The following is a 10,199-nucleotide window of genomic DNA, read 5'->3' on the forward strand; positions in this document are numbered from 1 at the left end:
TTCTAGGGCCCAACATCTCTGTGATGTTCTCACAGCCAAGGGTTTTCCTGCCGTGTGTATATCTGGTAAGTTGATTTCTGGCCTTTTTCGCTTTTTGACATTTTAAGCAATTTATTGTATAAGATATAGCCATTATCTGCATTATGAATCTTTTGTTGTCCCCCCACAGGCAGCATGAACCAAAACCAAAGACTTGATGCAATGGCCAAGCTGAAGCAGTATCATTGCCGTGTCCTCATTTCTACTGATCTTGTAAGTAACTTAAATATTAAAGTTTTTTTACTGAATCGTTGACCAGTGGATTTAATTTGACTAATTAAGACAGATGATTGCACAACATATAGAACAATATGGAGCAGTTCGAAAAGAATTTGGAAGCAGTGTGTTACAGTGTCACACTCGGCATTTTTGCATTAAGGCTTTTTTTTTCTCCCTTTTATAAGAGACGAAGGGCTTATTCACACGTCGGTATTTATTCATCATTTTAACTAAGCCAAAACCAGGAGTGAGTCCAAAATACGGAAGAAATGCAAGTCTTTGTATTCTACTTTCTCTCTTAATGTTCCACTCCTAGTTTTGGCTTAGAAAATACTGATGTGTGAATAACGCCGTATTTACATGGCCGATATTCTCATGTAGGTTTTGTGCAATGCTGCGAGAGCAAAAAATGGCAGCATTCCCTACTTTCGCATGAGTCTTACACGAGAGTTGTACATTCAAATGTGCTTTGTCCCGCATAGCACTCAAATGGGAGCCCATGTGCTGTGCTGTACATTGTAAGTCGTGTTTGAGAATCTCAGGCGCGAGTCACTATTGGTCATGTAAATAAGGCCTTAAAGGGGTTGTCCCGCGCCGAAACGGGTTTTTTTTTTTCAATAGCCCCCCCGTTCGGCGCGAGACAAACCCGATGCAGGGGTTAAAAAAGAAAACCGGATAGTGCTTACCTGAATCCCCGCGCTCCGGTGACTTCTTACTTACCTGGTGAAGATGGCCGCCGGGATCTTCACCCTCGGTGGACCGCAGGTCTTCTGTGCGGTCCATTGCTGATTCCAGCCTCCTGATTGGCTGGAATCGGCACGTGACGGGGCGGAGCTACGAGGAGCCGCTCTCCGGCACGAGCGGCCCCATTCAGAAAAGAAGAAGACCGGACTGCGCAAGTGTGTCTAATCCGGCGATTAGACGCTGAAAATTAGACGGCACCATGGAGACGAGGACGCTAGCAACGGAACAGGTAAGTGAATAACTTCTGTATGGCGCACAATTTACATTACAAAGTGCATTAATATGGCCATACAGAAGTGTATACCCCCACTTGCTTTCGCGGGACAACCCCTTTAAGAGGAAAGACATGAGAGAGGCTTCGGCCACCTTCCATTAATGTGTTAAAAGCCAGAAATGTGACATTTTGTAACTTTAATTGAAATGGTGTCAGGTGGATACAAGAGTGATTCTGCATGCTAACAATATGGAAACACCCTTGTGGGCTTCTTAAACTGAACTCACACTGAATTGTTCACTGGATGTATATTCATATCACCATAATGCGTACCAACTACCAGGTGATCCCATTTTACCAGGGTGTAGGTTTGTTGCAGGTATTGGTAGCCCAGAAGGTAACCCGTTGTGGGTGTTTTATCTATATGAAACTACTTTAGAGCCGCCTTGCAATAGAGAACTAATATAATTATAGAATATATTTTTTTTTTGTCCGTTAGACATCACGTGGTATCGATGCTGAGAAAGTAAACTTGGTTATAAATCTGGATGTACCAAATGACTGGGAGACATACATGCACCGAATTGGAAGAGCCGGGCGTTTTGGTAATCTGCTTTGTTTGTCATATAAATATTCTGTTTAATGTAAATATTTTATAGCTAGTGATGAAGAGCAATAGAAAAAGCTTTCTTTCAAATCGGCGTGTACAAAACCTCCAATGCAAAATATAACTCTTACTCATTATATTTATATGTAATGATTTTTTTCTTTTTTCCCCACCTCCTCCCTTCACCTCCATCTATTTTTACATCTCTCTTTTTTTCAAACCAATGGAACACAGTATTTCACTGTTTTAGAAGTTTTTACATAGTCTTAGTAACAAAAAATATTTTTACTCTGTAATAAATTCATCTTTTTGTTATTTTTGTTCATTTTATTTTTTTCATAATTTATGTTTTTTTTGACACATTTAGCCCGGTCATTAAAATGTACTTCCAGTTACATATAGTTTCACCATCACTGAGAGAAGCCTGTTTGTAATATACACTTCTTGTAAAAACCAATCCCTCCCCTAGAAGAATTTGTCGGAAAGGGATTGAAACTTTCTCTATGTGATTGTAACGTTGATGTAAGTAAGTGATTACAATATCAGAGCAAAAGGATAATTTATTGTGGAAAACTGAATCCTTGTAGGGAGGCTCTAGTACCCTGTTGTACTGCCTCTAGCTTGTATACAAGATGTGATCTAGATGGGCATGGAGGCTCTAGTACCCTGTTGTACCGCCTCTAGCTTGTATACAAGATGTGATATAGATGGACATGGAGGCTCTAGCACCCTGTTGTACTGCCTCTAGCTTGTATACAAGATGTGATCTAGATGGGCATGGAGGCTCTAGTACCCTGTTGTACCGCCTCCAGCTTGTATACAAGATGTGATATAGATGGACATGGAGGCTCTAGTACCCTGTTGTAAGTCCTCTAGCTTGGATACAAGATGCGATACGTACGAGCATGGAGGCTCTAGTACCCTGTTGTACCGCCTCTAGCTTGAATACAAGATGTGATATGGGCAGGCATGGAGGCTCTAGTACCCTGTTGTACCGCTTCTAGCTTGAATGTAAGATGGGATATGGGTGGGCATGGAAGCTCTAGTACCCTGTTGTACCGCTTCTAGCTTGAATGTAAGATGGGATATGGGTGGGCATGGAGGCTCTAGTACCCTGTTGTACCGCCTCTAGCTTGGATACAAGATGTGATACTGGCAGGCATGAAGGCTCTAGTACCCTGTTATGCAGCCTCTAGCTTGGATACAAGATGTGATACGGAGGGACATGTAAGACCAAATGTCCTTCAGCCAAGCACCTGGAAATGATTCTGACCGACACAGGAGTGTAACGATGGCGCCACTTCTCTGTGGATGAGGACAATGAAACAGTTTGAGCTGCTGGTGCTTGTCGGACAATTAGACAATCCTCTCAACTTGTGGTCTTTTGGGGGCATTTTGAGCCCGGTCGCCTGTTGTGCCCTCCTACATCCCACTGGTCCCAACACCTCCTAACAGTCTGGTCAGAACAGCCCAGGTGGGGGACAATTCATCAATACAACCATTCAGCTTCTCACATCCCAATAATGCGCCCCTCTCAGACTGGTAATGGGGTGACATCTCTTCTCTGCGTCGTAGAGGCGTCTAGTGGCCAACAAGCTCTACACAAGCGGAAGAAGAAATCACTACACACAAGGAGCCCCTGAGAGCCTTTTTAGAGGGCAAAAGGAGGGACCCACATCTAGGGCCTCAGGTGGTAGGACCGTACATCTAATCGCACCACAACACTAATCATTTGCATATCTGCCTGAGATATAACTACATGCCGAGTTTTGTAGCAAAACAACAACTTTTTCCTGGGGGCCGAATTTTTTAATTAATTAATTTTTTGAGAAGGAGTGTAGCTTTCAGTTGTGCGGTGCGGGCGTCCAGCACTGGTTATCATCAAGTTGGATCATGGATCTCTAATGTTGCCAACTTGCTTGCACGCTACCACATTGGCTCAATAGCCAGCTCCCATGGCGGTAAAATGCTACGTGATCCATGCAACGTTTAAGGAATGAGCCCTTAGTTTTAAGGTACACTTTAAGATTCCACATGGTAGGAGAGTTATCAAGGTATGATGTGAAAAATCTAAATGCCGAGGACTGAGTAGTACAACATCAGTTCTGGTAGCAGTAAATCCCTGCCCAGACGTCTGCTCCTCTCTACAGTGGAGGAAGCAGCCTGAAATGATCACTGCAGACTCTCCTGGGATCTAGGTCTAGCTAGATGCTAATTTTGGTTCATAAATGGAGCAGATGTGCCGACTTATGCTGCCAACCGTATGGCAGCAAGATGATCTCGGGAAGACCCGCTGCACGTAGCCACATGAAGAGTGTATGAGGAAAGGGAGTTCCACTTTAATTTACTTTATTGATGGATTGATATCTGGAAGTGCAAGAAATGTTGTGGCTTGCTGACTTTCTGTTTTTGCTTTCAAATAGTTCCACTTTTCAGAAAATGTACGAAGGCTTATCTAATGATATAACTGTCTGGTTACAGGTACCTATGGACTTTCTGTCTCTTACTGCTGTCGGGGAGAAGAAGAGAATTTGATGATGTCAATAGCTCAGAAGTGCAACCTTCGATTGCTTCCACTGCCTGGTAAATACAATTGGGGGACTGATTTTCAGTAAGAGAGGAACTAGACTATAATTATGCAAATTGTATCTTCACGACACATGAACTTCTGCTCTCATTAAGAACATTGGTTTGTGTCCGAAGCTTCACGCTCCATACCCTATTTGCAAATGACAGCACTATTGTAATGGTGTCATTGTTACTGCCACTAAACCTTAAAGGATTATGGACCTGTCTTGTATTAAACTATTTTCTAAATTGTCTTCAATAAAGCTTTCCTACCATCTTACAGCCTATTTAACTCCTTCACCTAACTGGCTGCCATCTCTAATACAGAGAAGAGAGAAGGTTGTACACCATAGATCAGGATATGGAGAAGGACAAGAGCATCCAGAGTATTGGGGAGTAGACAGACAGGCAGTAGAGAGGGAGGTGGGATCACATCGGCTGTGTATCGGTGTAGAGAGATAGGTGAGAGCTCATGATGGACTGCGGTGGGGGATCTTATACTCCTTTGTATCAGTCTGTCAGCACAAGGGAGAAGAGATCCCTCCTAGGCTGTAGAATTAGGAATAAAGCTGTGCTGATACATAAGGGTTAGTAATGCAGCATCACCCTAGACACACAGACCGCACGCACATCCAGCATATATTACTGGGAGGCACTCATCAACATTAGAAAAGTTTCAACTTGGAGCATGGGGGTCTAAAAATAATTGATGGAAGGGGGGTTGCAGCCTAAAATTTGGTGCTGCTTATTTTTAACTTGGGAAACCACTAGCATTTAACCCTTTCCAATCCACTGTCTGACGTCTAAAGACATTCTGATTGAAGGCTGTACAGCTCCAATGTCGAAAGATGTCTGGCAGGATATTCTTACTGTATATTACTGGCTGCTCTGTAGTTGGGGGCCTCTCCAGCATGTCCCATACCGCAGTACTGGCTCTAGCCAGCAGATGGCGTTATTGTATATTGGCAGGAAGAGAAAACCCCCTAGGAAACCCTGAATCCAAAATTAAATTTCAAAGGGTTCAAAATCTTTTATTTATTTTTTCCTATGTCACAAGTTGCCCATAGCCTATAATGGGGCTGTCCAATGAGAAACCCTCTTTTACTTTAATTTTAAAACCTATCGCAAAAGTTAGTTACGCGGTGGGGGGCCAAATCTGTGCAATTTAGACTGCTTCTAAAAATGAGGGGCCATAAATTGCTGCTCTCAGCCAGAGGGCAGGATAAGCATATGCACCATCCACTTTCTAGAAATGAATGTACACATCAGAAACAACAAGTAAGGCCGGTTTCAAATGTGCGTTGGAACCTTCAGCCGGAGGTTCCGTCAGCTGAAAATGCTGCATGCAGCTTTTTTTCTTTCATCCAAAAGCCGGGCAGCTGGGTGGAAAGCAGACGAACCTCATTATAGTCAATGGGGTCCACCCGACGTTGTTCAGTTACATCAAGAGACTAAACCGTTTGGCCGTGAGGGTTCCCCTTTTCGGCTCACCGAACAGAGCAGGAAAGCGGAATCCCCAGTGCAGGTGTGAAACCACACTATGCCCATTCTGCTGCTTTTGTCTCTTTCATTCAAAGAATGAGTGTGTGTGTAGGGCATGGAATAACTAGAGCATGATTACTGAAGTTTGCACCTAAGGCCGCTCTCACACCTACTGTTTTCTTACCATGATTAGCGCAGTGTCCCAAGCTCTGCGCTAATCGCGTTACAACGCTCCCATTGATTTCAATGGGGCCTCGCAGACCTGCACTTGAACGTGGTGTTTTTCAAGCTCTATCTGCTCTATTTTTCTGTGTTTTCGCATTTTTTAATACACCTAATCACCATCACAATGATGGGGTACATTAAAAAGCATCAAACTCTCTACCACGCTTTCAAAAATGCCATTTGAAATCGAGGTTAAATACTGCCGTTTCAAGCCACGTTGATCTGAACGCATGTCTGAGAGTGTCCTAAGTCATATGTTTTACTGACTCCCCCACTTCCCAGACTATTTCATTCTATCTTAGCTTTTCATGATTATATGATTTTATTCCTTATTTTCCTTTTTGTACAGAACCAATTCCAGATGGGCTAATGGAGGAAGCTTGTGACTGGAATGTCGAGATCATGTCAATGAAGAATACGTCTCTGGCCGTAATGTCTGATGTCAAAGCAGAGGATTCTATCAAAACACAAAATATAGGTCTAAATACTTTACCAGAATTAGGCATAAGCAGGAAAAATACTAAAACTACTCAACCGAAGCAAAAGAAAGTTGCCAAAAAGAAGTCTATAGAAAAAGAAGATCCACAAGAATGGATGCACACAGAGACTTGTAGCTTGCCTAAGAAACCAACTGATAGCAGTAAAACTAAAAGGACAATTGAAGGCTTGAGTAGTGACAGCAAAACCCAACAGGTACAGGATACTTCCCTTCCTAAAATTCCAAGTTTGTCCTCCTTTAAACGCCCCGTGGTTTGCACATCATCTTTTGCAGAACTTGTTGAAGATTACGAACAGTTTATTAAGGAAGGTTTAGAAAAACATGTGGAAGTCATCCGTGTTTACACCGACACAGGAAGCCGTGCAGAGAGACTTTCTTCTGACACTCTGGACAATAGCTCGATAGATATGATTTCCGACGCTGTAGACACTCCAGAACAATGTAAGTCAAGTGTGATATCCAGTGGCGATAGTTATAGCTCGTCCAGCTCCCTATCGGAGACTGAAGACAGTAGCGACGAATCCAGGCATTCGCAGGAGAAACTGAAGACCAAGGAACAGTCAAACTCTTACCCAGACCTCTCGGCTGAAAGGACAGATGGGGCTGCTGTTGTCCAGTCGAACGTGGATGACTTTCCAGCATCTTCAGAAGACGTGCAGCAGGCTGACGTGGTCAAAGCGAATGTTACAAAAGACGTAATTATCAGCAATTCCAAAAAGCTTAGGAAACGGGGTAAAAAAGGAACACAACTGTCCAGAAGAGAACTATGTCAGGAAACACAGGATGACATGTATCAGCTGGACTATATGAATGCCAGTGCTTTTCCTTATGGCAACATGAGTTATGCTGACTACTGGCGATCATATTATCAAGCATGGCAGAACTACCACTCTGCTGTCTCAAGCTCTTATTACAGAAACGTTTATAAATGCTCCAACTGGATGTCTGCATACCATATGCACTCTGTCTACCTCCACGAAATGCTAAAGCCTTGATGCCTCATATTAGGTGCACTTGTTTTATTTACTGACACTCACCCTACACATTCATTTTATTATTAGCGTTCCTTAGAAAACTCAGCATTTTAGTTTTTTGTTCTGCCAAACTTTTCTTGCTACTGGTTTCGTAAGACTAACTTGTGCATGATTTGGAATCTTATATTGATCTTATGAGAATAATACAGAACTACTAGTTTTGTAAAGTGTTCCCTTTTAAAACGCTAAAGGAGCACTGAACCTACGGACAGTTTATAGGAATTAAAGAGGACCTATCGGCTTTCATGCAGTCTGGGAGTGTAGATACAATAACTTCTTGTGGCACTGCTGGATGAAAGGGCTCGAATAGGTTCAATGTCAAGTTCCAGTAACTTAGATGCAAGAGTAACTATTGCGTCATAATGGTTTGGTCTCTTCATCAGGATTATGAAATTATTATTATTAGTCACGACTGTAAAAGCACCCTCTGTTTTTGGATTTTGCACTGCTTCTTTCAATTGTTTGATATCCATGACAGTATCAGCCATCGTGTCCTTTGGCGGCCGGGTCTTCTTTTGCCACTCATCTGTCCAAGCATTATAGATTTTTCTAGCGACTCTGCTTGCATTACATGACCAAAATATGTGAATCTGAGTATGGTCATCTTGTCCTCCAGTGATATATATCGGGTCTTATTTGATTCAGGACTTCTCTGTTTGTTACTCTCGCTGTCCAGGGCATACACAACAGCTTTCGCCAGCACCACAGCTCAAACGCATCAATCCTTCTATCCTTCTACAATCCAGGTGAAGAGACCGCTGCCGTCTCGTACCACATTGGTAGTTCTTGCACTTAATCAAGTTAATGGAACTTGACCTCAGACCTATTGAAGTCTTTTCATCCAGCAGTGCCTACAGAAGTGATCATTCTTTGTTTCTATACCCCCAGATTGCTTAGTGACAGACCAGGCAGCTCCGAGAAGGAAGGCTGCAGCAGTTGGCAATACAATGTATTCTGAGGTGCTGTGCCTTGAGCCTTCTATGGGACTGGACTGAAGGAAATGGCCAAATGTGCATCGCTCGTCTATATCCATAGACCGCGAATAGAGGTGTAGAGTGATGGTCATGCATACAGACTTTCTTTCTATTTACTAGGGGGACTTGGGGTATGTCATTCTCATGATCTCTGGGGTCAAGGTGATTAGAACGGAGTAGTCTGATCCTGCATACCATATCTTCTATCTATCCCCAACTTCTTAGTAATGCACATTTGGCAGGTAAGTAAAAAGATGGGGAGCATTGGAAATATAGCTTCAGGCTGAGATTATAGAAGGTTTGTTTGTAGTCTGTAACCATGGAGACACTTTGGTCTTCGTGGAAGCTGTGGGCACGAAATTTATTTAGGTCTTTTTTTATTACCTTTTTAACATTTACTGTAGCAAGTAAAACAGTTCATTATAAAGTTGTACTTACCCATTGGGGTACAGACCCATAATGAGCTAACCGCAAGCAGTCAAAGGCTCACCCACCTGCACCTGGGAAGGGGTGCAGATTTTGCAGATACTGCTGCTCTCTCATTTGGCAATATCTGCTGGTTTCTACTGCATGCAGTTATCGGAACTTAGGCCCATAGCTTTAATTAGACAAACGGGAAAGAATTTTGGAAAGCGATCCAATCGGCTCCTGGTGTTCTGCTAATCGGTATTTTAGGCTAATTGCTCTCTTCATCTATCATTCCAAAAGCCAGTATCTCCTATTTAAAGGGACATACAGTTTTAAACCCTGTTTTATCTTATTCTTTACTATGTTACTCTGGGATGTCGGCTGAATCTGTACAGATCCCAAAGCGCTGGTTATATCCCCAGTTGCTTCAATGACTGCTTTTTTGTGTTCCTTCTGGATGTTGTATTTAGAAATTAGAAGGCTACAAGGTGGAGTACATACCGCTAAATACTGACCTGTATACAATTTCCTTTCTGCACCGAAATGTGAAAGCTACCAAGTACTGTACCTCTTTGACTGCGACATGTTATACACTTGTAATGGTTATTTATGCTGTTGGTCAAAGGTAAAATTCTCTCTTGTCTATATAAAAATATATTGTTACGGAACATGACGATGATGTATGCCATCAATAAACTGGATTTCCATGTTGTTTATGCATTGATCGTTGTCCTTTTTGTCGTGTGTTGACTAAAGTCAGTCTGTGGGTGCTGTAATAACAGTGACAAGTTATAAAAATAATCCGCATTTAAAGCATGTACAATGGCCATAGTCAAAGGCGAGATATGACATTTTTTTTCAAACATGAGTGATGTTGGTGCTCAAAGGGAAAACGCTTAAATAAGTTTGTAATCACTAGTTCAATATTTGGTAGCTACATGCCTGTTCATGCTGGGAAAAAAAGTCCAACAAGTTACACCTGCCTTAACAGGGTTGTCCGTTTTGACCTATTGATGGCCTATCCTCACCAATAATAGATCAGCGGGGTTCCATCTCCTGGGATCCCTGCTGATCAACTGTGCACCAAGCTGGTGTGCTCATCTGACCACTGCAGAGAGAACGCAGCTTTCAGCTTCCTGCAGAAATCAACCTAAGGATGGGCCATTAATAGAGATTAGCTCCAGAC

General features: G+C 42.6%; 1 protein-coding gene across 2 annotated transcripts in view; it reads left to right on the forward strand.

Moving 5' to 3' along the window:
* The window catches only part of DDX20 (DEAD-box helicase 20), a 28,273-nt gene extending 18,538 nt beyond the window's left edge, over positions 1-9,735 (forward strand). For both annotated transcript variants that reach the window (XM_066600037.1, XM_066600039.1), the window contains exons 8-12: positions 7-65; positions 170-252; positions 1,716-1,821; positions 4,305-4,406; positions 6,448-9,735. In XM_066600037.1, coding sequence (XP_066456134.1) covers positions 7-65; positions 170-252; positions 1,716-1,821; positions 4,305-4,406; positions 6,448-7,592 — 1,495 coding nt within the window. In that variant the 3' untranslated portion in view covers positions 7,593-9,735. The remainder of the gene's footprint in view (positions 1-6; positions 66-169; positions 253-1,715; positions 1,822-4,304; positions 4,407-6,447) is intronic.
* Positions 9,736-10,199: the final 464 nt, after the last annotated feature.

The sequence above is a fragment of the Eleutherodactylus coqui genome, chromosome 4 (genome assembly GCF_035609145.1).
Source record: "Eleutherodactylus coqui strain aEleCoq1 chromosome 4, aEleCoq1.hap1, whole genome shotgun sequence".
NCBI classification, from domain to species: domain Eukaryota; kingdom Metazoa; phylum Chordata; class Amphibia; order Anura; family Eleutherodactylidae; genus Eleutherodactylus; species Eleutherodactylus coqui.